General features: G+C 36.3%; 2 protein-coding genes across 8 annotated transcripts; one reads left to right on the plus strand and one right to left on the minus strand.

Moving 5' to 3' along the window:
• On the minus strand, positions 1 to 6805 carry LOC132695634 (kinesin-like protein KIF21A). 3 transcript variants are annotated; one of them, XM_060659997.1, is made up of 8 exons: positions 6252 to 6804; positions 3932 to 4123; positions 3511 to 3772; positions 1463 to 3395; positions 1083 to 1414; positions 552 to 712; positions 320 to 496; positions 1 to 240 (listed from the first exon to the last, which is right to left on the minus strand). In XM_060659997.1, the coding sequence occupies exons 1-8, from the start codon at positions 6287 to 6289 to the stop codon at positions 228 to 230; spliced, it is 3108 nt and encodes a 1035-aa protein (XP_060515980.1). In that variant the 5' UTR covers positions 6290 to 6804; the 3' UTR covers positions 1 to 227. The 3 variants fall into 3 exon arrangements, with proteins under 3 accessions (XP_060515980.1, XP_060515979.1, XP_060515981.1); XM_060659996.1 differs by having other exon boundaries at positions 1083 to 3395; positions 6252 to 6805; XM_060659998.1 differs by lacking the exon at positions 6252 to 6804 and having other exon boundaries at positions 3511 to 3780; positions 3932 to 4097.
• Positions 6806 to 8202: 1397 nt separating this feature from the next.
• On the plus strand, positions 8203 to 24815 carry LOC132695491 (laminin subunit beta-1). Of its 5 annotated transcripts, XM_060659767.1 has the most exons (20): positions 8203 to 8373; positions 8913 to 9146; positions 11827 to 11908; positions 11961 to 12023; positions 12215 to 12307; positions 12852 to 13107; positions 13161 to 13329; positions 13385 to 13666; positions 13789 to 14020; positions 14073 to 14261; positions 14324 to 14972; positions 15034 to 15753; positions 15820 to 16094; positions 16199 to 16423; positions 16486 to 16685; positions 16751 to 16847; positions 19007 to 19198; positions 19254 to 20385; positions 23750 to 23891; positions 23944 to 24815. In XM_060659767.1, exons 3-20 carry the CDS (start codon positions 11854 to 11856, stop codon positions 24406 to 24408), a joined length of 5436 nt encoding a protein of 1811 aa, XP_060515750.1. In that variant the 5' UTR covers positions 8203 to 8373; positions 8913 to 9146; positions 11827 to 11853; the 3' UTR covers positions 24409 to 24815. The 5 variants fall into 5 exon arrangements, with proteins under 5 accessions (XP_060515750.1, XP_060515753.1, XP_060515754.1 ...); XM_060659770.1 differs by lacking the exon at positions 8913 to 9146; XM_060659771.1 differs by lacking the exon at positions 12215 to 12307 and having other exon boundaries at positions 8204 to 8373.
• Positions 24816 to 27478: the final 2663 nt, after the last annotated feature.

The following is a 27478-nucleotide window of genomic DNA, read 5'->3' on the forward strand; positions in this document are numbered from 1 at the left end:
TTCATATCTATTGACTACAATTACTGCATAAATATTCATTATATGTCATAAAAACATTAATAATGTTATTATTAATAAGATGGACAAAAAAATAAATAACAATACTAGTAAAGGTTCACAACATACTGGAAAGTTAAACTTGCACATGGAGCTCTCAAAAGAGAACATACTTCGTCTTATGGCGATCAGGTTACTTTTCTCTGTGTATATCTGCATTTTATGTGTCATCAAGAACTTAACCTGTAGTAAAAAATAACCAGTGCTGATTATTGTTATAAAACACATTTTGAAAATGACAGTGTGTTATAGATCTACTAACTTAAGACTTCCTGGTACACTTGGCACTCGTTGCAGGCTACTATCCATTCTAAACATGCTAGAATCTTGAGATTGAGTCATAGCGGAATGAGAATGTAGTCCAAAGAGCAACTCTGCGGGTTGTGCGGTCCTTCTTCTTATTTTTGTCCTGTTGGGTTGCGGTTCAGGAACAGATAAACTGAGAAATAAAAGAACATATAGTGAACTATGCAATAAACAGTACTAATTATTACTGAGAGTCTGTCGGGGCTGGCGAAGAGGATCGGGAAGAATTTGAACTTGTGTCATTTGTATTACTCGAAATACTGGTCACCAATTCCTTGGAAAATATTGGAATTTCATTATGAAGCAAATGATCCAGAAGTTGTCCTTTAACGTTTGTCTCTTGTTGCAGCTAAAAAAAAGAATATCTAAAAAAATGTCTTTAAAAAAATGTAACAAGTCAAATATTTTTCTTGAACTAGCGAAGACGATATTTTTTGCATTTAGCAAAAGGTGCATTTTCCATTTTCCAGACCAATGGTCAGTCCACATTAAACAAATACATTGTTTTTTAGAACAAATTGCTCCTTAATTTCTGAATATTATTATTAGAGTATATATTTTCTGAGTGATGTAATGTTTAGGGCATATATTTTTCTAGAGGTTTCGCTAACTTCGAACTAAAATAACTAAACTAAACTAACCAAAACCAACCATATTAATCCTATTTCGTATTGACAAAGTAATAGTTTGGTACACTTGAGTACATTCACTCAACATACCTCAGCCAAAGTGGCTTCGCTTTCACGAAGTTTTGCATCCCTTTGGGCAACTGCATGACTTTGAGACAGAGTCATATTATAAAGTTTCTGAATTATGTACTTTGCTTCATCTACATCATGCACCGAAGAGACAATTTGTTCCAAATCCGCCGTGTCTGCTGGATCTTGAGTTTTTTCGATATCCATTACATTGTGTTGTGTCTCAGCTATTGTTTCTTGAACGAAATTTATGTTTTCCTTGATATCTTCAATGTAACTGTCAAGCTGCATGGTATCTTGACCTTTTTGGATAGCATGTTTCCGTCTTTCTTCCAGAATTTCTAATTCTCTACCTAAACAGTTAATTTTAAGCAATTGAATGTAAGCTGCTCCAAACTTACCTAAAACCTCTCTCTTCTCTAGAAAGTGTTCCATCCTGACTTCTTGCTCTACTAGTCCTTTTCTGCTCAGGGTAATATTATTAATAGTCTTCTCCACTTGTAACCATTTTTGTTTGGCCCCTTTCTCCGAGAATGCTGTCGATCTAACCCTCCCCGAAGCTTTTAAGCTAAGTCTTCCTCTTTGGGTTTTTCTTAAAACCGACACTTCTTGCTGTTTGCGCTTAAGCACTTGATCCCTGATTCGACGTTCATTCTCCATTGTTTTAATCACGTTCGCGTTTTTCCTAGACTCTTTTCTCAGCTTCGCTATTTCTCTTTCTTTTTTCAGTTCCGCCTCTTTGTGTTTCTGACTCTCTTCTTTCATTTTATTAATTAACCTGACCTTTGTCCTTTTCATTTCCATAAGTTCATCCTTGTAGGATTTAAGTTGTTGCTCGTGGTGGTTTTGGTTCTTTAATAGTCTCGCATGCTCCTTCTGTGCCGCTTGCAGTTTTTTCAATTCCCTTTGCATGTCACTTAATTTTTTAGTATAATCCTCTTTGATTTTCTTAACTTTATCAGACGGTTCAGAATGAACACTATATTTGTTGAGCATTTTGTCCCGTTCCTCTTGAGTATTTTGTATGCGAAGCTGCAATTGCATCAGTTTGTCTTCATAGTGTTGCCTCATAGTCTGCATTCGTCTTTGAGACAGTTCCAATTCATCTATTAATTTTTGTTTCATATCGATATCATTAGTTAGCGATATTAACTCCTCATTTAGTTCGTTATTCTCGTCGTTGTCGCTAGTAGATTCATGTTCGCTCTCACCGTCACTCTCGTTGTCTAATTCCATCGATCTTCTGTTCAGCACGTCTTTTTCCCTTTGTAGATTTCTTTTCGCTTCTTCAAGCAAAGCGCTGTTATCTTCAATGAAACTAGAACTGAGCAACACACTCTGTCTCTGGGGGCTGTGGCTTCTGCTTAACTGTTTTCTCAGTTGTTCGCAAGTGTGATTCGATTCAATGAGCTTTGCTCTCAGCTCTTCGATTTCTTGTAGGTAAGCTTGCACCATATCGGCAACCTCGCTATTGGTACCGGTGCTAATCCACGCCCCCATAGCCTTTTCCGCTAGCAAGTTAGTATTTTTAAGGGTCAGAGCGTCTATCGTATCTTGCATGGCTTTCACCCTCGTTCTTAAATTATTGATTTCCCCTTGCAGCATATTGTTTTCGTAAAACATGTCGTTGACTGCTTCCGTACCATCTTCCCTAATTATCCTCTTTCCTTGTTTATACTCGACCAACTCCATTTGCAATTGCGCTATTTGCTGCCTCAATTGCGATATCGTCTTGGAACTCTTATCTTGGTTAATAAATATTTTATTTTTAATATTGCGTGCCCTATTGGCGTATTTCAAGGTGTTGAGCGTTTCCATGAAATCTGTATCGCTAGGGCTAACACAAGCGATCATCACAGTCTGACTATTACCTCCTAAACTGTCCTGCAGAAGTCTAGTAAGTTTCGAATCCCTGTAGGGTATATGAAGCGCCCTTTTGGATTTATCTCCCAAGGCAGATATAACATTGCCTAAAGCCAATAAGCCACAGTTAATTGAAATTCCTTCCTTTTGCCTCTCTCCCGTCGCACCAGTTCGCTTTAGTCTTTCGGAGCCCGCCAAATCGACGAAATGAAATTTGGCGCTCAACGTTTCGAACTCGTTTGAAATCGAATCGTCATCAGCCGGTACTAACTTTTGTTGTTTTATATGAAGCGTAAAGATGGCGTGCGATCGCGATGACTGAGTGTTCATCTGAGTACTGGCAGTAGTACGAGATAAAGCACCGAGTCTTAAACATTGCAAGGCTTCCTCGGCGGATTGCACCGTTTTTAAGATCACCCCTTTAACTTGAATACCGCCGTACGGATCTTCGTGGATTTTGTAAACTTTTTCCTGCAAACGGAGCTCCATTAAAATTAGCACGCCACTGTTATGTAAGACAATATTTATTTAAAAAATAAAGAAATAAAAATGCCCTATTATTCTATATTCTATACGATATTCTTACTTTTGAATATGAAGGATTAAACAAATCTATAACTTCTTCATTGTAAAGCTCCATGAATTGAACGGTAACTTTGAATTCGGGCGCTAGCTGGCCGGTTTGATACGCTTTGTCTATTCTAGATTGAATACCATCGAAAAGGTGATGAATAGCACGAGGAATGATTCCTTTCTGTCCATCGGGTAATTCGACTTCGAATCCGGTACCCATGGTGTAAGTTTTTCCTGACCCTGTTTGTCCATAGGCTAATACGGTGGCATTATATCTACAAAACTTTAATATCTAATTATGTCAAATTATTGGTTTTAGCATAAAATTTTCCGTAATTGCTTATTATTGCATGCATGTTATGGAGAAATTATTATAATTAGGAATTTTGTTTTTTCCTGGCGATGAAGAATTATTTATATAAAGTTCCATTTACCCTTCCAATGATGACTCGACCAAGGATGCAACACATGTATCGTAAATTTGTTCTTGTTGCGATTCTGTGTCGAACACGTAGTTGTACGTGAAAGATTTGTCGTTGCCTAAGGTGACCTGGGGTTCCCCTGGGGTGACCGCTGTGCACATTTGACACATGTCGATTATTTCACGTGGGGTTTGAGGCCTTATTCTAGAAATTTTGAAATTAATATTAATATCACCTAATTGAATGCTTCATGACTTTCTAAATACGACATCAAAGCGAATAAACATATCAAAAATATAATTATAGATCAATGAATTAAGACGATAAAAAATGAAATCGATTTATGGAAAAACATAGGGGGTGGTTTTAAATACAACCAATGGAGAATAGTGTTGCGCCCATGAGCACATACGAGTTCCTAAAAATCAGATTTCGCAACAACGAGAATTGTTGTATATTAATGATTGTTTGCATAAGCCTACGCATTAATGAAACTTTAAGGATTTTGAAGTGCTATAAGTCAATATTTGGGCAACTATTATATCCTCCTACGCGCAAATTTTACACACCTCATTAAACCACCATATTACCCAGAATTTTCATATAGATTCAGGTTTATTTTAGACCATTGCAAAATATAATTTCCAATGGATTTAAAATAATAGATATAGGTGCTGAGTCTTTCTTGTTGTTATATTACCTACTGTTTCATGGATGGAATTTGATAGTGCAAGGCGTTTTTGCGTGGGAATAGGAACGCGATAAAATTTCAACGGTGGGCGTTTGTTCGGTAGATCGTTATTTTGGCAGTGATATGGGAATAGGTGTGGTTAGTTACACATCAGATGATTAGTTATCGATTTTAGAGGCGAAAAAGACATGCGACCCTTATCCTATAAATGTCCAAAAATAGTAATAAGTAACCCACAAATCTAAATATAGGCGATATGATTAATTATTTGATCCACCTTGCTTTTTGAAAGCGAAGATTCAATGTCAATTTTACATTTTCCATCTACAAACAACCGTCAGATAACTTTTTTTAAAAGAATTTTAACAAAAATAATTCCCGTAGAAATGCCTTTGTTTACATTCAAATTTTTTTAATTAATAAAACTTTCTAGTATTGATTATGTTCATTTTTACAAAACCATTTATGGCAGTTCAATTTAAATAATATGAAACCGATTTAGCAATATCCCGTTTGTGTCATATTTTAGATGCTACACAGTTTCCTTGAAATAAAAGCGCCACAACCCGTTGTCTTCCATTTGGAACCATCTTACATGTTCACTATATTTAGATGAATAAATTTAGCAGCGTATATCGCACAAATAGTGTTCATTTCCTGTATTTTGGGCGCTTGGCTATTTATTTTTACCTATTTTTCGTGTCACTTCGCTTTAGAGTTCCAACGGTGTTTAACTTAAAAAAGATCCTTTTTGATGCTATTTTAAAAGTTCTAATGAAATAACAAGGTTTGGTGCGTTCAACGAATGTTTATTTATTGTGTTCGTTGACAATACAATTTTGTATATTTAGCCGACACCTCAAATTCCTTGTTTCGATTCGATGACATGTTATCTATTTGATATCGCAAAGTAAATACATTTATATTAATCCTATCAGTGTACGTTATCTGCATTGTGTATGCATTGACGTTGCTTTTTTCGGAATAAGAACCTGAGTGTAATGACTAATTTACCAGTCAGGAAGCGATATATTTTTTATGGTAAATATTACATTAAATAAGTTTATTACATCAGTTTTATATTATGTAATTGATTGCACCCCATCCTATATGGCCAAACATATGCATTAAACAGTCGTTAAATAATTATAATTGTATTTGCAGGAAAAATATGTCGTATACTGGTTTAACCATTTTAAAGGCTTTAAAGGTCATGCCTTAATTCTAAAAAACTAAAAGGTTTTAGGAAGACCTTCATTAATTTGTATTAATAGATGATTTTAATTGCGGAAGATGGAATGTAGAATAAAGCTCAATTAATATTAATTATTTAAATGTGCCTTCCGATTTTTACCAGTAATAAAATTAATGTTCAGCTGACTTAGTTGTAAGTCCTATTTTATTGGTGGGTTTATGTAAGTGCGATGAGTATCCCAACGATGGGCACTTTTGTTTGTGTATTTCGCTTTGATTAACTACATAGATAAATAGGTGAAACGTATTCTCATGGTCACTCGATCCGCGTATTTGGTATATCCAAACAAACGATTAAATAGGTGGTCTTTAATATACCGATGATCTCATTATCTTTTGGAATGAGATGATACGTGATGAGTTTTTTTGCACATTTCTGCAAATTACCTGACAGCTACTCTGACGGAAACATCGTCGTCTTCCATCGTGGCAAAAATTAAGAAATGTACTGCTCCGTTAATATTACGCACTGTCCTCGAAGAACCACCTGGCCATAACACCTACCTATATTTATATTAGCAACAAAATAATAGTATAGAATAATTAATATCACGGCACTGCACTAATATTCACAGCATCTCGGCAGACAAATGTCGAATTATTTCCGTTAACTTGGCGATTTTTCTCTTCAATGGTCATTTCGCGGATAATTTTTGAAAACGCGAGCTCTCTCATCAGTCACTAATAACATATGATCGGTTGGAAGTGAAAGTAATATTATTTAAAATTAACCTATCGCATCCCACATGATATCGCGTTTAAACTATCAAGAGCGAGAGAGATGGACCAACAACAAGGCGAAGGTATGGATCGAATCCGAATCACCAAGACCTGCTCGGTATTACATCCGCTCGTGAAAACGAGTGGAAGTTGACTAACTGTATATGTAGGTATTATGGGGCTTGAACACATTGAGAGAACTACCTGCACCGCACAGGTAGATAACACAACCTACTATATGTCTATGCGAGTACTATCACAGTATGTTTACCCGCTCGTGATAATTGTCATATATTGGCGGCATTGGCATTTGCGTCCAATAAAAAATCGTGTATTGCTAACATTTAAAAAACGTTACCTGTTTTTTTTCTAATCCTATATTTTATAGTCTATCGGTAGTGGTACAAAAACCAGAGGTTCAAGGTAGTAAATTTATCGAAATAGTGTCCACGCATTGTTCACAACGTAACGGCGACACAAAATCGATTAAAACCTTCGAATTATAAATGTCGCTGATTTTAATAAAAAATCTAACTTTAAAAAATCAATTTTCCATTTTATCTCAGCTGGTACGTTTCCCTTTCAGAAAATATAATTACTTGTATCATGACAAGATATTGAAATGTAATAAAAATGCACCTCCACCATCCGGTCAAAAAAATGTACCCCTTACATCTTTGCAGGTGGATTTTCTTTGTGAGCTGTTGCTATCTTTATCGTTTTAATAAATAGCTATAAAAGAATGTTGGAAAAAGCGATAACAACGGTTAATTAAAGAAAAAGCAGCGCTTTTGGGTAGATGTAACTCCATAATTCTGATCGTCTTCGAGATAATCGATACTGTACTAAAATCATATATACCAGAAATTTAATTTTTTCACCTGACCTTTGAAATTTTCTCATCATTTTTTTTAAGTGTCTCCGCCATACCGTCAGGAAACAGTTTGCTGATTTCTGAAGCGATGGGCGATGAGTGAGTTTAGGAAGTCATCCATTTAACTCCATTGATATATAATATATAATAAATCGGTATATAACATTTTGTTGATTGTACATTAAGGAAGTTGTTGAAAGATTTTTCAAATATATTATGCATCAAAAAAGAAATCACAACAAAGTTTTTTCTTGAAAGTTACCTGCTTGCCTTTTAAATTTAATATATCAGATGTTGATTTTAATGAATTAAAAAAATCTGAATTTAAAGTATGTGTAGCAATGTGTAGCTCGTAATTGCAAATGGTCGGTTGCTCGTATTTTGATTTTCTACTGAGTTTAACCGAAATGCTTAATACCTAGTCTGTTGATTTTCTTCAAATTGTGGTATTTTGAAAAAGTCCGAACGATAATCTTCTATTCCAGTAAAACGCTAATCATTATTTTTTAGCATGGATCGTGAGTTGCTGGTTCATTTTTTTATGGCAATTTGGTATAAATAAATCATTTTGGTGAGAAAGTACGCGCAGAATAACAGAAATAAATCCGGATGTTAAATTATCAGTAGCCCACGCTCGAGAAGGAAGTTTGCCGCTGACTGCATGCGATATATTTCATGCTCTGATTAAATGAAAAAATTCGTAATTTCGGTTCATTTCATTCGTCGTAGGGTGATGTGGAACTAAAACCATTAAACGGAACAATATTCGAGATAAGCTAGTGTCGAAGATCACTCGTTTTGAAACGGGTCGAGTTAATTTATTCGGGCCGTTACCAAAATTTTCGTTCCGTGATAACCTTATATCGCTTATTTGGATTTATTCTACAGTGCGTTCGCCGTATTTGCCTTGGAGTGGTAATATTTGTTTTCAATTTATCGCCCTTGCACTATTTTTTTGATAGTGTTTAAATATAGAGCTGCCAGTCCGCTCTATAATCGATCTGAAGTTCGTTGGAAAATTAATTCTACTGGAATAGTGTTGGGTCTTTAATATTTCCAAAAAAAGGACCCTGTATATAATTATATTTTTGAAATTATTAATTATTTACGATTACTTTTACGACAAGCATGGGCTAATTTTACACTTTAATTCATGAAACGTTGCGACTGTTATCCGCAAGAAAGTAGATTCATTTAATTGGGATAGAAATTTTTGTTGAATGAAATGTTTCTGCCCATTTTACAAGCCTTTTCTGATATAACTGCCTCTTCCACGTCAAGTTTTGAGATTATAATTAGGTATTCAGAAATGAATGTGATTGATTGAATATTAAATTTTAAAAATCCGCCGAAACAAATGGTACAATCATTATCCACCCACATGCAAAAGTTTAGTTGTGTTATTTTTTCGTTATTTACATAATTTTTCGCAAATGAAACTTCGGCAATCATAGTCATCGTCGGACATCAAGCAGCAAAAATTTGACAAGTGTGGCACACATGTTCCTAAGCGTCGGTTGAGGCAGAGATCCAAGTCTTATTAAAGAACCCGCGACGGAGAGACCTAATATAAACTAAACCAAACATTCCGAAATAATCGCTTAAAGCTTATAGCGATCCCGAATAAAAGCAGTAGTGAGTGCGACTGCGAAAGCATCGCAAGACGTAAACCTGGTCGCCAGAGACTGGTAAGTTCCTTTTTTTAGGCACCATTATTATAATCCCTTCGGTTCTTAGTACTCGGTGGGGAACCTGTACCCCTCCTCCTGCAGTAGTACCGTACCTATTAACATCTTCGGTATGGTACGGTTTAAAGAACTCGTGCTTTTTGGTAAAGTTGTGGTTGTTGTTGCGTGTGTTTAATCATAATATTGTACAAAGCGTCAGTATAGTTTTATTTTATCTATATGTGTGCGCGTTTACAGAGGATTACGGAGCCGCATGTAAAAGGTAAACAACCTGGGTGCATGCACTACATATATATATATATATATTGATATAATGTTGTTTAAGCCATAAAGGCGAACGTCGTATCAATATAATTATCATCTTCTATTGCCTGTCTGATCTATTTCGTTAGTTTATTATTCTGAAAATAGTGGTCCGCGAAAAAAGTACCTATTTAAATCTAATTTGAGCGTGAAACCTGCATGTGTTTTGTACTTCAGATACCTAAAAAACACGCAAAGTTTAGGCGAATGCGCTGGGAATTGAACTTAAATATAAATTAATTTAAAGTTAATGATCGGGATGACCCAATAAACTACTGAACTTGGGGTTATCGCGTATGAAAAATGAAAATAAGAATTTCGATTTTTTCGGAAGTAGCAATTTTGAAAAATATACAAACGTAACGTTAAGAGCAAAGCGCAAGAAAATTCGATTCGATTACTTCGCACTGTATTACCATTATTATTTAGTCGGCGTAAATAAATAATGTTTATGTGTGCAAATTGTAATATGAGACATCCGCAAAAAATTAGAAATTTAAAATTAGATTCAGGTGTTAATCGACAAATATATATTTCCATCTGAAGCCGACGGTGATAAGTGTTCGTTTCACTCAGCCATTCGATATAAGGTAACATTATGATGGAACACAACTCGACGTATTTTACCAGAATTTTATTACACCAGTTGCGTTGACTTTTAGCCATTAAAATATATTTTTAGCTTCTGAAGAATAATAATTATATTTAGAAATACAGCATAAAATCTAAGTTGATTGTTCGTGTGAATTACGATCAATTGTTTCAATGTTTCAAATCAAATTCTAGTGATATGTTAGTTCCATATACTGTATTATCATTTCGCATCTCTGTATCTCTTTGAGTGTACTCTTGCGGCATACTGTACAAGATCAATATTGAACTGTTGTATGTTGTATGTATGTTGAGCATTAAGAGGTCAGACTATACTAGCGAAATCCGAAACTTCCATTATTCATAAAAATTGACCCGCTCTGCTTGTTGTTCTTCTCTCGGTGTTTCTTGGTGATTCAGCACATTTGTAATGAAATAATGTAACTAACTAATTCAAACACACAATTTAATTATCGTAAAAGCTATTTCAATTCATTTTAATTAACAATATTTTGTCGGGTACTTCGGTATAAATTTCTTTCTATTTGCGGTTTAAAACGAGAGCCTTAGATGACATCATTGTGCAGTCTGGATTCTATAAATATTAAACATAAACATTAAACATTTAATCTAAAAATATGTGTTTGACTAACCGAAGTCCTTGTTTTACGGTATATATTTCGTATGGCCTTCTATATTTATTTCTTAATCTAATTTTTCTGTTCTAATTTCCTTAGTTCCAAATACTGCAGACGATTATTTAACATGTTAATATATTTATAAATTAAAATTATAATGCCTTGCAATTAGATGAAATACACAACTGATAGCAATTTTTAAAATAGAAAAAAACATATTACGACAATCTATGCATTTTTGTATTATAATAAACACTGCTCGTTTCCCTCAAGAAAGTCACTCTAAATTGGTCACTAATTCTCACTAACTTTCAATCTTAAGGACCTCTTTCAACTGTCCATCTTTATTAAATCTCCATTTCTTTGCAGATCTATCTATTCTCATTCCATTAGGGACATAGTTGCTGTTTTAACCAAAGCCAATGCAGCTAAGTATTATTTTGACCTTTTTTTACTTAAATACTTCAATACGAACTTAGTCATAGCTCCGGCTCCTGTATTTATGGTTAATACAACACAATTTTATTTCTTTTATTCCTTTTTGTTCTTTTGAACTGGGATGTTGTAAGGTGAAACATGATCATGCGTAGCTAGCTAACGTCCATTTTGCATATTTCAGCTGTACCTTTATGCTGTATCGAAAGTGTCAGATTTCTCTAGTTAAATCGGTTTTCTGTACAGCTCATCGAATCAATTTATGTTTTTTTTTTCCAAATTTTTATCAAACTAAAGAAAGCTAATATACAGTCGGTTCTCAAAAGAACCTATTTCGATAGAAACTTTGGCGTCCAATTCTCCAAACATTTGTTTTTTTTATATAGGCAGTTTTTGTTAATTATAAGCAACCCACCTACCCCACCGAGAATAAGTTCTGTTTGAATCGACTCTCTTTAACTAACTGAGCTAGTGAACATCTGAGGACAACCATTGCCTTTTTTTCACCCTTGTTTTTTTACAGGAACTCGTAACTTCTGGAGCGATTTAGATCTTCTTTTTTTGTAGGGTACTTTCTTTATAAAAAGTAATAAATAGTAACTATGCGGCTGGTAGAAATAAGCGTTTTTTTAAATGGCACATTAATATTATGGATGAACCGCCCACTATAGCGAAGGGAGGCCTAAATTTTGAACAATTGCTTATTGTTTCAGAAAGGCTCCTACGCAGCCTCTTCAACAATGTCGCTGCCTTCCATAATTAGATGGAGCGTAATAAGTATTATATTAATGCGATGTAAGTAAATTGCAGAAAATAGCGCATATTGAAGAGAAATTTGCGTTTTCAGGTACTCTCATAAGCTGCCAGTTTCTGAATTCGCGACAGAGGATAAGACATCAGCAATTCAAAGGTTTGAATTTATTTCATCCAAGCGTTGTTGTAAATATCAATCATTTGTGCTGAAACACCCACGTTTGTGTGGACAGGTGTGCCATAGACCACGCAATTTTATAGCTTACAGTGTTTTCAGTTTCATCAAGTTTTGTCCATTTATTTATCTAGCGCCAAATGAATTTGATCAAACAGACGATGAATTTCCAGACTCAGTTCCATCGCAAATTGGACAAATCTACCCAGATTTTCACCCTTTCGAGGATGTTAAACCGCATCGACAGGGTTTATATCAATCCAGCGGTTAGAATAATGTCTACCATTTTATTGCCCCGATATTAAGCCTGAGTTATTTGAGGTTCCCATTACTTACACAATAGGGTTGTGGTTCCTGGTGAAGGTCCTATCTCGTGCGGAAGTCCGGCTTTGCAATTCTTATTCCCTATTTAACTTTTTTGCAGGAAAAGAAACAATTGAAGATTTGACATTTTAAATCAACCTTTGATTAAAGAGTTTAATTTCGATTTTTCTTTAGCTAAGAAGCGACCTCAAAAGCCTATTATGACAGCTAAAACCTTTTTGATCATAACTTAAAAATATGGAATTCTTCCGGGATCACAGCGAGTTGTTATTAACTTAGAAGTGCAATATCTGGCTTCTACACACAGAAAAAATTTCTTCACATAGTAGTCTTATAATAAAATGTACAAATGGGCTTCGTAGGTACTTATCGCTTGTCGATTACGGAATAAAAAGTATAAGCGACTTTCATTAACAGCACTATCTATCCTAACATTTAATAATCAAAGTTTTGTGATAACAAACTGAATTGACCAAAATCATTTAGGATATGAACCAAGAAAGCTTCATCCTTGCGAGCAAAGTTCGTGTTACCCCGCGACAGGAAATTTATTGATAGGAAGAGAATCTCAACTATACGCATCATCCACTTGCGGTGTTAAGAAGCAAGAGAAATACTGTATAGTGTCGCACTTGGATGAGGAACGTAAGAAATGTTTTTGGTGCGATTCTAGACCGAGCACTAAACCAAATCCGCTGTACAACCACAACATCAGCAATATTGTCTACAGAATGTATCCTGGGTAAATTAAATTCGATGATATTTTTGCGTTCAATCAAACTACTCGTATTTCAGTACCAGGCAAAGATCTTGGTGGCAATCGGAAAATGGAAAAGAAAAAGTGTTTATTCAACTGGACTTGGAAGCGGAGTTCCATTTTACTCATTTGATCATCACATTCAAGACATTTCGGCCAGCAGCCATGTTAATTGAAAGATCTTATGATTTTAAACAGACTTGGCAGGTAATGTTTATTACTATTGATAATTTCAACTTATCTCACTCTCATTTTTATTTAGGTATACCGCTATTTCGCTCAGAATTGCACGGAAAGCTTTCCACATATCCGAGAAGGTCATCCACGGAACTTAACAGATGTTGTCTGTGAGTCGAGATATTCGGGGTTGTCTCCAGCTACCGACGGGGAGGTTATTTACAGAGTTTTGCCACCCACTTTGCCAATAGACAATCCGTATTCGGAGCAAGTTCAAAATTTATTAAAAATGACCAATTTAAGAATAAATTTTACAAGACTACACACCTTAGGTGATGATTTACTGGATCAACGGGAAGAAATACAGGTAATTTCGCATTTCAACTTTAAAACGACTGTCATTATTTATCAAAATATTGCGCGTGCACCATCGGCCAAGAAAAATATCGTGTGATATTTTTTTCGTTTTATTGCATGTATGGGTATTAGGAAAAGTATTACTATGCAATTACCGATATGGTAGTAAGAGGCTCGTGTTCCTGTTACGGACACGCAAATCGTTGCCTTCCATTAGCTGGCATCGAAGCCAAACCAGACATGGTTCACGGTCGTTGTGAATGTACTCACAACACCAAGGGAAGGAATTGCGAAAGATGCGAAGATTTTTTTAATGATCTGCCGTGGAGGCCCGCTATCGGAAAGCAAACGAACGCTTGCAAAAGTAAGCGTTTTCTAGCAAATTTCAAATAGATTTTGAAAAATTAATATTATAGGATGTAACTGTAATAATCACGCAACCAGCTGCCATTTTGACGCAGCTTTATTCGAAGCACGAGGGCATGTAAGCGGGGGAGTATGCGACGGGTGTCAGCATAATACTATGGGATCGAACTGCGAGCAGTGTAAACCTTTTTACTTCAGAGATCCTGGTAGGGACATTCAAGATCCTGAAGTATGCAGACGTACGTACCCAATTTAATTAATTTTTCTTTCAATTTTAATTTACTTGCGGGACTTGTTTCAGCTTGCGATTGCGATCCGCACGGGTCTTTGGATGAAGCAATATGCGATTCTGTTACTGATCCGTTAAACAATTTGGTAGCAGGAAGTTGCCACTGCAAAGAGAACGTGGAAGGACGAAGATGCGACAGATGCAAAAACGGTTTTTGGAATTTCACAGAGGCAAATCCGGAAGGCTGCCAACCTTGCACGTGTAATACTTTGGGCACCATCGATAATCAAGGATGTAACGTGTATTCGGGCGAGTGCACTTGTAAACGTTACGTAACGGGAAGAGATTGCGTCCAGTGTTTGCCAGAATACTGGGGATTATCGGAGAAACAAGATGGTTGTCAGCTTTGCGAATGCGACGTGGGCGGATCGTATGATAATTTCTGCGATGTAATTACGGGTCAATGTAGATGCAGGGATCATATGACGGGCAGACGTTGCGACACTCCTCAACAGCAATATTTTACGGCCAGTTTGGATTTCTTGCTTTATGAAGCGGAAGGAAGCAAAACCACGGGGCAAGTTGTTATCCGAGAACCCTATCGCGATGGTAGGGAAAACACTTGGACAGGGACAGGGTTTGTTAAGGTGTTCGATGGTAACTATATCGAAGTTTTTGTCGACGATATTGTGACGTCCATGGACTATGATGTTATAATTAGGTAAACAGCAAATACAAAAAAAAACTGTTGTCAGAGGAGACAATTTTTTTTATTGCTTCAGATACGAGCCCATTATTCCAGACACGTGGGAAGACGTGGTGGTGACAATAGAAAGGCCAGACTTGGTGGACCCGGATGGTCCTTGTGCCAATACTCGACCACAAGATGACATAAAGCATACATCTTTGCCGTCGACACAACACGAGCAAGTTGTCTATCCGCCGTCATGCTTAGAGGCGGGCAAAACCTATACAATTCGAGTTGATTTCATTATGAGTACCAATTATGCAACCCCCAGGCCAACGGCATCGGTTCTCATCGATTCAATTATATTGAAACCGAGAATCGACAGTATGCCGATGTTTTCAAATTCACCGGCGGGAATCAGGAGGAAAGAGGAATTCGAACGGCACAATTGTGGCCATCCATCGATGTTCGTAAAAGGTGCCGAAGTACCGGAAGTGTGTAAAAAATATCACGCTAGTATCAGCGCTTACGTATTCGATGGTGCTAAACTGTGCGAATGCGATCCAACCGGCTCCATCAGTAAGATATGCGATCTGTTTGGTGGTCATTGCAATTGCAAACCTAACGTCGTTGGAAGGAAATGCAACAAGTGCGCGCAAGGTACGTACGATTTTGGACCGGAGGGTTGCAAAGCGTGCGACTGCAATAGCATCGGAGCCATGGATAATTTGTGCAACGTAACCACTGGTCAATGTAAATGCAGAGCAAATACCTACGGTAGAGAGTGCGACCAATGCCGTACCGGTTTTTGGAAGTAAGCAATACTTGTAACGTTGCACAAGCGACTATTTTTGTTTTCATATTATTACTACTATTACAGATTCCCCAACTGTGAAAGATGCGACTGTAACGGCCATGCGGATATTTGCGAATCGCGAACTGGGGTGTGTATCAAATGCCGCGATAATACTCAGGCTGACCACTGCGAAAATTGCATAGAAGGTTATTACGGAGATCCAAAAATCAATGTAGACATTCCGTGTCGACCATGTCCATGTCCGGGGCCCATAGGATCCAACCATTCGTTTGCCGACAGATGCAGCTTGGATCCCAATACCAAAGATGTTGTTTGCGAATGTCAGCTGGGTTACGCGGGTAATTCAAAAAAAAAAAAATCGCATCCACCATACGTGAACAACAATTTCAGCTGTCGACTTATTTGAAATTTTTGAGGCTGAACATTTTTTGATCTTTCGTAGGTACCAGATGCGATGTGTGTTCAGACAACTACTACGGAAATCCGGAGGTACCCGGGGGTTCATGCAAACCTTGCGACTGCAACGACAAAATAAATACTTTGGTGCCTGGTAATTGCGATCCGCACACGGGAAAGTGTCTGAAATGCTTAGAGGATACCACCGGCGACCATTGCGAAGTTTGTAGGGAAGGGTTCTTCAGATACACCGAAGACAGTATTTGCGAAGGTGAAGATGCATTGGTTACCGCTTAAAACACCAATTCGGTTGTAACAATTTTATTTTCTTAGAGTGCGTTTGCCATCCTTTGGGTACCAACTCCACTGCCGGCCCGTGTAATCCTTCCAGTGGACAATGCCATTGTTTCCCCAACGTTTCGGGTTTAAAATGTGACGAATGTATACTAAATCACTGGAAAATCGCTAGCGGACAAGGATGCGAGTTTTGTGATTGCGATCCGTTTGGTTCTCTTAATGCCAAATGCAATGAGGTAGGACATGCAAACTAGCTTCCACTTCAGACCTGCGAGTGTGATGTCGATTTTTTGTTCTTCAGTTCGACGGACAATGCCAATGCAAACCGGGATTTGGAGGGCGCCAATGCAACGAATGTATGCGAGAATTTTACGGAGATCCAAAAGTCGAATGCTTGCGTAAGTTTTGAATGCATTGAATGCGCGATTTTTTTTAATACTGCAGTGGTCCTAGTTTTTACCTCTTTTTTCGACTCTTATAATGAAAAGGTAATTAATGTAAACATTTTAAGATTAAATGTTAGAGTTACTTAGAATATAGAAGCGCAATTTTTCCTATCTCGAAGAATGTTATTAAAAAAGGAGCCTGCATGTCACTTGGCGTAAACAAGGTTTTTGTATTAAACATTTTTTATTTGTGTGTAAGGTCTGTTTATAGATATAAGAAAGTGATCAATTGCTTTTGAATGGGATTATCGGAGGGTTGTCATTAACATTCAATGCAACAAGATTATTACCTAAAGTTTCGGAAAATAAATTCAGGTAAAATTGTGGTCCGTAATAGAAAATAATTTTATACCTACCTGTGTTTAATATTCTTTAGTTTGGTATACTACTTAGTTTAAGTTTATTAGTAATCATTCTTATTTCGTGTGTAATACAGCGTGTGTTGAATCGTGTGCGAATTATGCAAAATATGTGGGAGTCTAGTGTATCTCAGGAGATGCTCCCGCCCAAATGTGGAAAACACTATTCTATTGAGACTAAGGAAGTTATAAACAATGTTTATTTGACTCTCATTGCACGTGGTGCCAGCAAGCAAGCATCTTTAGAAGAAACGGCCACATTAACGAAAATTCCAACATCAACTGTATAGAAATTAGTGAATAATCCCATTTCAGCGAGGAAAAAAAGAAGCGACGCTGACATTTTCTCGAGTGTAGATGAAAGTGATCAAGATGTAATACGGCGTAAAATTTAGCAGTTATATGAGGAACAAAGCGTGCTTACATTAGATATCTTAATTAGGAGGCTTGAAAAAGATGAAACCGGTGTTAAATGTGGCAGAACTAGCTTATGGAAGTGTATTCAACACATGGGTTTTACATTTAAAAAAACTGACAAAAGGCAAGTTTTAGTGGAATCTTTAGGATTTACAGAAAACAACAAAGGCCAATTATTTACTTGGATGAAACCTGGTTCGACACTTATTATACCCCGGAAAAGGGGTGGGTTGACTCAACTGATAAGTGTAAAACAAACGCGCCATCAAAAAGAGGTAAAAGAATAACTATTTTGCATGCTGGCTCTAAGGATGGTTGGATTCCAAGTGGACTTTCTCTGTTTGCGAAAAATATTAAAGATTCTTCTCTGGATTACCATGAAGACACCACCGCTGATTTATTTGAAAGTTGGTTTAACAACAAACTAGTTCCAAACATTGCTCCTAATATCGTAATTGTAATGGACAATGCAAATTATGACAGTAGACGGTTGACTAAAACCCCTTCCTCATGTGACACAAAAGCAACAATACAAAACTACATGTATAATAACGACATTTATCTTCACGAAGATTATACCAAAAAGCAATTAATTGAGATTCTACCAAGCTTGAACCTACAAAAGGAATACGTCTGTGATAATTATGTAAAAAATCTAGGGCATACAGTTTTAAGGCTTCCACCTTACCACTGCATATTTAATCCTATTGAAAATGTTTGGCACCTACTGAAATCTGCCATTCGTCGTAACAATGTTTTTCCCAGTGTTAACTCCAATGTCCTCAAAGTTATAGAAAGCGAAGTTTTTAACATCCCTCTACAAAGTTGGGCAAATTCTGTTAAACATATAGAAAAAGCAGAACAATTGTATATCCATATTGCAAATAATATAGAACATGTAATAATTAGAACAGGCCATGATAGCGATAGTGATATTGATATATTATGTGAATAATTTTAAGTAATTTAAGTAGGTAATAAAAATAATTTTATTTTAGATTTAAACATAAATACATACATAAATAAAAAAATATTGTTTAGTATCTTTGCTAACAAAACCCCAAATAATTAAATTCTAAGCAAAGTACGGACCTGCTCGGCCATATTTCATTCTTATAGCTTGCCGGGGTCTTTCCTTAATTCGTATCAGTTAATCACTTTCTTATATCTATGAACGGACTTTACCTAGAATACACAAGCGGAATTTTTCCTATCTCGAAGAATATTATTTAAAAAGGAGCCTGCATGTAACTTATGACTTAAACAAGGTTTTTGTATTAACCATTTTGTATTTGTGTGTACCAAATAAAAACTATAATATTGTTATTCACGCAGATTGTGAATGTGACGTGTTGGGTGCCAAACATAAACAGTGTCATCAAAGAACAGGGGCATGTGTTTGTTTGTCAGGCGTGGGAGGTCACAAATGCGACCGGTGCGAAAGGGGTTTTATCGGAAACATACCTGACTGCCTGACCTGCGGCGAATGCTTCGATAATTGGGACCGGATATTACAGGAAACTAAAAGTAAGTACCGTCGACCTTCGCCGGTGTTAAAAACATAACGAATTATTCTATCCAGATGAAACGCTGAAAATAATCGATAGAGCTGGAGACATTAAAAAAGTTGGGGCCACCGGAGCCTATACGAAAGAGTTTGACGACATGCAAGCGCAACTCGACGAAATAGAGCAGCTTTTGAACAACGTCGACGATGTCGATGTGGATGCCATCGAAGAAGAGCTTCAGATATTGAGAAATCAGATTAACGATACGGAAAACGACAAGTTAAACAAGCTGGATAACGCCTTGGCGAATATTAAGCAAAACATTTACTTGGCCGAAAGGAAAGTGACGAGTTTGAACGAGAGTATCGGCGAACTTAAGAGGAAAACTGAAGAGTTGGAAAATAACGGTACGAAACTTCAGGAGGCCAACGTTCAGGGAGCCTTAACGCTAATTAACAACGCTAAAGAAAAAGCGGCCCAAGCCGTGCGTAAAGCCGACGCTTCTCAAGAAGACGTGAAATATGCGGAAAATCAATGTCGAGCGACTGAAACGTTCATCAATCAAACGCAAAACGCGTACGAAAAACAATCAGAGAATAACGAACGCGAATTGAGCGACATTCGCGATAAATTAGAAGAGCTTTACAAAGAAATTCCAATTCTTAACGATTTGGTGTGCGACGGCGCTGGAGATCCTTGCGATTCTATATGCGGAGGCGCCGGATGCAATAGCTGCGGAAATTCTATCTCGTGTGAAGACGGCGCTAAGCAGTTGGCAGAAGCTGCCATCAGTCTTGTAAACAGGACCGAGATTGCTCTTCGAGAAAAAGAAGCAGCCGCTAACGATTTCATCAGGAACGTATCCCAGATTAACACGAACGAAACACGTAAATTGGCACAGGAAACTTTCGACGTTATAAACAACGAATTACTCAAATCGAACCTGTCGTTGGAGAAAGCTAACGATATGGTGAAAGCGATGAGGGAGTACTTGGGTCAGAATAACACCAAGCCGGAGGACATTAAAAACATCGCGGAACAAGTTTTGAGGAAAAATATCTCGAAGACGCCCGAACAGGTGAAAGAATTGGCTGACAACATCAAAAACGCAATCGATCGTTTGACAAACACCGATCACATTATCGAGGCCACCAAAAATGATTTGGCCAAAGTGAAACAGCTGAAAGAGGACGCGAAATACGCAAAGTAAGTTCATTAAAGTTCGACTAACTAAGCAAATTATCAAAAATATAAAATATAGTTTTTAATGGTATAGGGAAATCTCTCTTGGGCGGACATCTTTGGCACTACTGAAATATGTCCGTGTCATACTTATACGAGGGCAGCGCCAAAATTTCCCGGCCTGAATATGAAAGAAACAAAGTAGAGTAACAATTTTTTATTATTTTAACTTCAATACACTTATTAACAACTCAATCCCTTTAAAAATATATTCCTTTGGTTTGTCTGCAAAATGAGCTAAAACAGTCTCTTCTAACTCAACTTCGTCGTTAAACCGCCGTCCACGTAAGTCCTTTTTCAAATATCCAAACAAATAATAGTCGCTGGGGGCCATATCTGGACTACAGGGAGGATGATCTATGTGTTGGAACCCACACTCTAAAATGGCAGCTTGTGCAACACCAGCAGTATGGACAGGTGCATTATCGTGCAAAAGACTCACGCCTCTGGTCAGTTTTCCTCGACGTTTTACACGTATGCAGTCTCGCAATTTATGTAATAATGTTGCGTAATATTTACCATTTACCATTGACATTAAAATCTATCAAAAGAATTCCTTCACAATTCCAAAAGATCGTGACCATCACCTTTTTTGTTGACTGGCAGACTTTGAATTTTCTAGGAGGTGCTTCACCCTTACGACGCCACTCCATTAATTCTTTTTTTGATAGAGGGTCATAATAGAGAACCATAGTTTCATCTCCTGTCACAATAGTTTCTATCACGGGCTTCGGTTCCGACCCACAGAGTTCCAAAAAAGACACGTACATTCGACTGAATAGCCGAAAGGTTTTTAGGAACCCATCTTGCGCTAACCTTATGCATACCTAATTGATCATGCAGGAATCGACGAACACTTGTATCAGAAAGGTTAGTAATTTCTGAGATTGCCTTGACCTTTAAACGTTGATCACTCAATACCACTTCTTCCACAATCGCAACAATATGTTCCGTTATGACCTCCACTGGTCGACCAGTTCTTGAATCATCTTCAAGGGACTCCTGTCCCATTCGAAAACGTTTTGCCCATTCTTTCACTACAGAATACGAAGGAGAAACTTTGGTCGTACGCACCATCCAGCCTTTCTTTAATAATTTTAGGTGCTAAGCCTTCTTTTGTCAAAAAGTTTATGACTGCTCTATACTCAATTTGCGTTATTTGCGACATTTTTTCAGACACGTCCTCTTTAAAATGCTGCCAATAAAAAACTATTTGACGCAAGACTTCAATTTTTTTTCGCAGCCTACTAAGATATATATTTAAAAGGAGTCAAAGTGTTATCGTGACACTGAAGCTGCATCTATGTCAGGCCGGGAAATTTTGGCGCTAACCTCGTACATATTAGTAAATACATGTTGTAAATATAACGTACTCATTAGGCTTGAAAAAAATCAATTATAGTAGCGTGGCCCGTGTTTTTAGTATGTTGTCTTGAAAATGTAATTCCAGGCCAGATAACATCCGCATTGCTGTTGAATCTCCGTTAAATTTAGCAAATTCTTGCATAGTTTTCACCATACCAATGGCCTGCTTTAGTAAAGCCTTGGAATGTTTTAAAATGGTGGATTATGCCTTGGTTGGAAAATAAATGTTAAAAATAAGTTCAATGTTTTTTAACTGAATTTCTTTAGGATGCCATGCAGCTTTATCAAAAAATATCAGAGTTTTTTGTCTATACCCATTCTTAAATCAAAATCTTCTTATTACTGTTGCACATAATAGGCAACCGATTCGCACTATTGTTTCTAAATGCCTTTTTATGTTTGATTTTGCCAATAACCAATAAATTTTCTTTCTCTCGTGATAGATTTACGCCTCTCTCTCAGGTAAAACTCGAAAAAATAAAGCATCATCCGCATCAAAAATGTTTTTGAGCAAACTGTATTAACGATTAGGTTATTTTTTGTTTATAGTTGTCCGCATGTTGCATATTAACACTTCGGCTTCCCCAGATATGCTTTTAAAAGTGATGTTAATTTATGAATTTATCCAGATATTCAAACTTTCTCCGATCACTTTTGCTTTGGCTCGAATTATAGTTTTTTAATAAATACGATTTAGTACAATAACCTCTAGCTATATTTTTTTATTTACTTGAAAGTGGAATCTCGTTTATTTCTTGCACTCATCACAGCAAATTTCGTCAATTTGTAATCTCATAGGCTTTAAAAAACTTCGTTTTACACTTGAATTATTTTTTTTAACAATCCGTCTTTTTTTTAACAATTCCAGTGACTAGGATTTTCTCTGTCATAAATTTCCAAAATTAAAATATCCATTTTTTATTTCTAAACTTAACTACTGATTTAAACGAAATACCATATGAAATTAAACAGCTCCAAAACCAAATGCATGTTTATCGGTTCTAAAATTAACTGGCAAAAATTTCTCGGGGTATTCTGTGGATATACAGGCTAATAAAATTGAGTTTGTTTTCTAAATTAAATAGTTAGGAGTGATCTTAGATCCACAATTATGTTTTAGTAATCAAGTTGAATATGTGTGCAAAAAATTGGTAATAAAATAGGGTTTTTTAACCGTGTATCGCGGTTTTTATCAGAGTTGGCTAAGAAATTAGTGTATAATAGGATAATTTTGCCTCATTTTACTGAACTGTGATTGATATACTTATATAAAGAGTATGTCAAACCAGCTAAATTGACTAAAAGTTCATTAGAATAGCAAGTTTAATGTCGGTTTATGGAATTGCGCGCGATGACCAACCAGGCTACGTCAAATTTTTATGAGTATAATATACGTCTCAATCAGCACTTCAATCTTTCTATAGTAAAAACTACAAATTTACAGAAAACTATATTCTACTGTGGTGTTCGTAATTTTAATGAACTGCTTACGGGATGTTTGAGAAGTTTATAGTTTGCTTACATATATTTTAATTAATTATGTAAATAGCCAAGTGCTAAATAAATGTATTAATATTGTTATTATTATTACTATTATTATTATTACTATTATTATTATTATTATTATTATTATTATTATTATTATTATTATTATTATTATTATTATTATTATATGTTATGCTAGAGGGGATTCACACAATGTGGCCGCATGCCTTTGCCATTTTAACAATATTTTTAATTTTGTGTCCCTTTAAAAGAGAATTTTATAAGTATTCTACCAAAATATGGTGTCCACGCCCGCTCAGGAGAGGTTATGTCTTATTGAATTCGCTATTTGTATTTAATTCTGCACTATCAAAAAGTGTCCGCCTAATTTAGTTTTCCGCTCATTGTGTCCGTTACTAGGGATTTCACCGGTTGGTTTTAAATGAAAAAAAATCTTGATAGTTGATTTTTATTTGAGGTCAAACGCAACTAAGTTGTTAAAGGACGCAGAGGACGTAAATAAATCGTTGAACAAGACTCAGTACGCTCAGCTTGAAGCCGAAGCTGCCGTCGAGAAGGCCTGGAACGATTATAAAGCTGTCGAGAATATTCTAAATGAGGTGGTAATGTCCATTTCTTGTTTGGTCTTATTATTTTTAACGGCTGTTTTAGATTGGCAACAAAACTGAGGGGGCACAAGAAACCACAGCGGAAATCCACAATCAGTTGAACGCAATCAAAGAGAGGATTATCGACTTGCAAGAGAACATAACTGGCAACGAACAATTCGCGAATCGCGTCATTACGGAATCGGTCAATATATTGAAAAACGCCGAATCAACGAGCGCTGAATCGAAGGAACTGCAAACTAAATACGAGGACGCTAGAGTAAAACTGGACGAGAATTTGAATAAAGTAAAAACCACCAAAGAAAGGTCAAACGAGTTATTTAATAAAGCTCTCAATTTGGTCGCAAAAGTTACCAAAACGCAAGAAGATATACAAAGGCTGGAGGAGAGCGCTCAAGATGAGGAGCTCAGTAATCTAGAAAACCAATTGCAAAACTTAATCGGTAGGATGATGCACTACACAAAAACGTTAGAAGAAAGAGTGCAGCATTATAAAATATGTACCTAAACGTATATTAGATATAGAGTAATTAGTACACTGCCTTTTTGATGTCCGGATCAAACTCACCTTTTTATACTTGTAAATAAACCCTTGGTGTTATATTTTCTATTTTTACGTAAATAAATGGAAACGAAGGAAGACCGACTTTCTGCTGCTGTGATATTGCTTGAACAGTTGATGGTTTCACGGAGTCGCCTTTAAAAAACATCGAATAAAATTTTTCACCCAACTTCAGTTTTTTTTCCGCACAGGTTTCCATATCGTAGCCGTCATGTAAATAAGTAATTTATTTCAAATACCTTTCGATTAGTTATTATTTTAAATACTTATAGCTTGAATGAATTCATTGATAAGGGCTTAGCTTGTAAATAAACAAAGTGCCAAATTAATCTCCTTTTTGTACATAATAAATTATTTAGAGAATTGATGCCTTTTATTAATCGCAATAATAATAATTGATAATCGTGCTATATTTTAATAATTATGCTTTAAATTGGTTCCGTTATATTTACTAGCACATATTTAGATCGATATAAACATGTATAGAGTTGCGGATATATTTTCTATATACAACATCAATTCTCTAAGCAATAATTTTTTTTTATTTATTTATTTACGGTTTAACCAATTTACAAAACTTTTAAATTCATTAAAGGCAAACAGAGAAAGACAGCAGTGTAAAAACTAGAAACCGGAACAAAATGTAACAATAACAATAAACAGAATTAAGTGGCAGCACTAAAACGGAACACATCAGAAACGAAATGAGCGGATGCTGCCGACAAAAGGATCAAGCTTTAAACAGCTGCACGCTTCAGCATTCTGGTAAGGGGTGAATGAACTCCATAATTTGCGCGATGGTAAGGTATGCGGAACGTTGACTTATCACAACTTCTGTAATATGCGTTAAATTGTACGCTATGTAAACGAGCTGGACAATAATACCAACCAGTCAGAATCTTAAAGAGAAAAACTAAATCACTCTGAGATATTCTAGTTTGAAGAGTTTCAATATTGAAGGCCTTAGCTATCATACTGTAGTTTATCTGATACCCATGATAGATATTCGCCTTTTGAAGCCAAAGATCTTAAAAATATTTTCTGAACGGCTTCGATCTTATTTATATGGCAGGCATAATATGGAGGCCATACCACAGATGCACACTCCAGTCTAGAGCGAACCAAAGAGATATGAAGGAGTTTAAGGCAATGCGCAGTAAGTTGGTCACTATTGCGCACAACAAACCCAAGGACTCGCATTTATCTGTTTACTACTTCCGCAAAATGTGACACAAAATTTAGTTTAGAATCGAAGCAAACACCCAAGTCTTTAATACCAGTGACGGCCTTGAACTCGACTCAATCAATGGTATATTGGTTGTGAACCATACTCAACAAACGACTAAAGCTAATACTACAACATTTCTTTACATTGAACGTCAGGCTATTAATCTTAGACTACATGTAAACACTGTCCACGTCGCTCTGAAGCAGCAGAGCATCCTCGCTCGATCCAACCCTCCTGAATATCTTCAAATCATCCGCAAACAAAAGACACTATGATTCCGAAACTACACTAACAATATCATTTATAAGCAAGCTAAAAAGGATGGGTCCAGTGTGAGAACCTTGGGGGACTCCCGAAGAAATATCAATTTTACCTGGGCCATAATTATTAAACACTTATTAACTTATTAACACTTAATCCATTGCACCAGCCCAGCCCCCAGGCCCAGAACTCTAAGCTTAGAGACAAGATGCACATGACCCACACGGTCAAACGCCTTCGAGAAATCCTTGTAAACACAATCCACCTGACCAAACTCCTCAAAGGCGTTCAATAAAAATTGTTGGTAGGTGAGTAAATTTGTTACGGTACAAATCTATGCCACGAAAGTTGCTCACAAAATAACCAATCAGGCAGTTTAGGAACCACCGACTGTAGGCAAACGTCTCTATAATTAGCGACATCGCTTTTATCACCACTTTTGTTGATCGGTACCAAATAGTTAACCTTCCAAAAGTAAGAAAAAATACCTGAAGACAAGAACAGGTTAAAAATAAGCTGTAGTGGCCTACTCAAAGTACACGCACACTCCTTACTCTCAAACACATCAGTAAGTGAAACAATTCTTTCTCATGTTTGCCTTGAAGGTAGTGGACACTGATTCAGTAGAAATACTAAAAGGGTGTCGAACTTCCATTGTCTTTATTTTTAACTTACACAACGTTTCGGACAGTTGTATCACTACCCGTTATCAAGTGTAAACTTTAGTAAAGAATTAAGTTTAGTTTACACTTGATAACGGGTAGTGATACAACTGTCCGAAACGTTGTGTAAGTTAAAAATAAAGGCAATGGAAGTTCGACATCCTTTTAGTATTTCTAATTCTTTCTCATATTCTTTCATCAAATTTAATTATAATAATAAAAATAGGTTTATTCCATAAACAACACTTCAGAAATAAAATAAAATATTCGCATGACAAACGATAGCAAACGGCTTTTATGAGTAAGTCAGCCATCCGGAAATTTCCCATATACTGTTTAAGTCTCAAAATTTGTTTTGTGGAATGAGATGGCTAAGTGATATATAATTCCAAATAAAAGAGGTGGAAAGGAAAAGGGGATAAAGGGTAGCGGGTAGCAAAAACATTAATTAAAATGGATGTTACTTTATTTTACTTCATCGGACATGAAGGCAAATTCATAATTACTGTAGAAAGACCCAGTTTATTCTATGCTTCAATACATAGATGTAGTCGGAACTTGTCAAATTCAATGATTTAATCAGATCTGTAATATTTGAAGAGTAAGATCTTTTAAAAATTTCCTCTTGGTGCTGCGGTACCGTAAGCAGGCCTAGACTCTAAATGAGAATTTGTTAAATAGATACGGAGTACGTAATTTGAAATATATTGCCGACCTTAAACGGCGTAAATTAACCTTAGGTATGAGTTTTCAAGTTTTTATACACGCCTTTTAATTACTGAGTCAAGACAAGAGCCACAGATTGCATAGCAGTTATTTAACTGAGATAAAACCAGGGAGTTATACAGAAGTGTTTTGATTTCTC

Source organism: Cylas formicarius, unplaced genomic scaffold (genome assembly GCF_029955315.1).
Source record: "Cylas formicarius isolate icCylForm1 unplaced genomic scaffold, icCylForm1.1 PGA_scaffold_12__32_contigs__length_19106922, whole genome shotgun sequence".
Taxonomy (NCBI): Eukaryota; Metazoa; Arthropoda; class Insecta; order Coleoptera; family Brentidae; genus Cylas; species Cylas formicarius.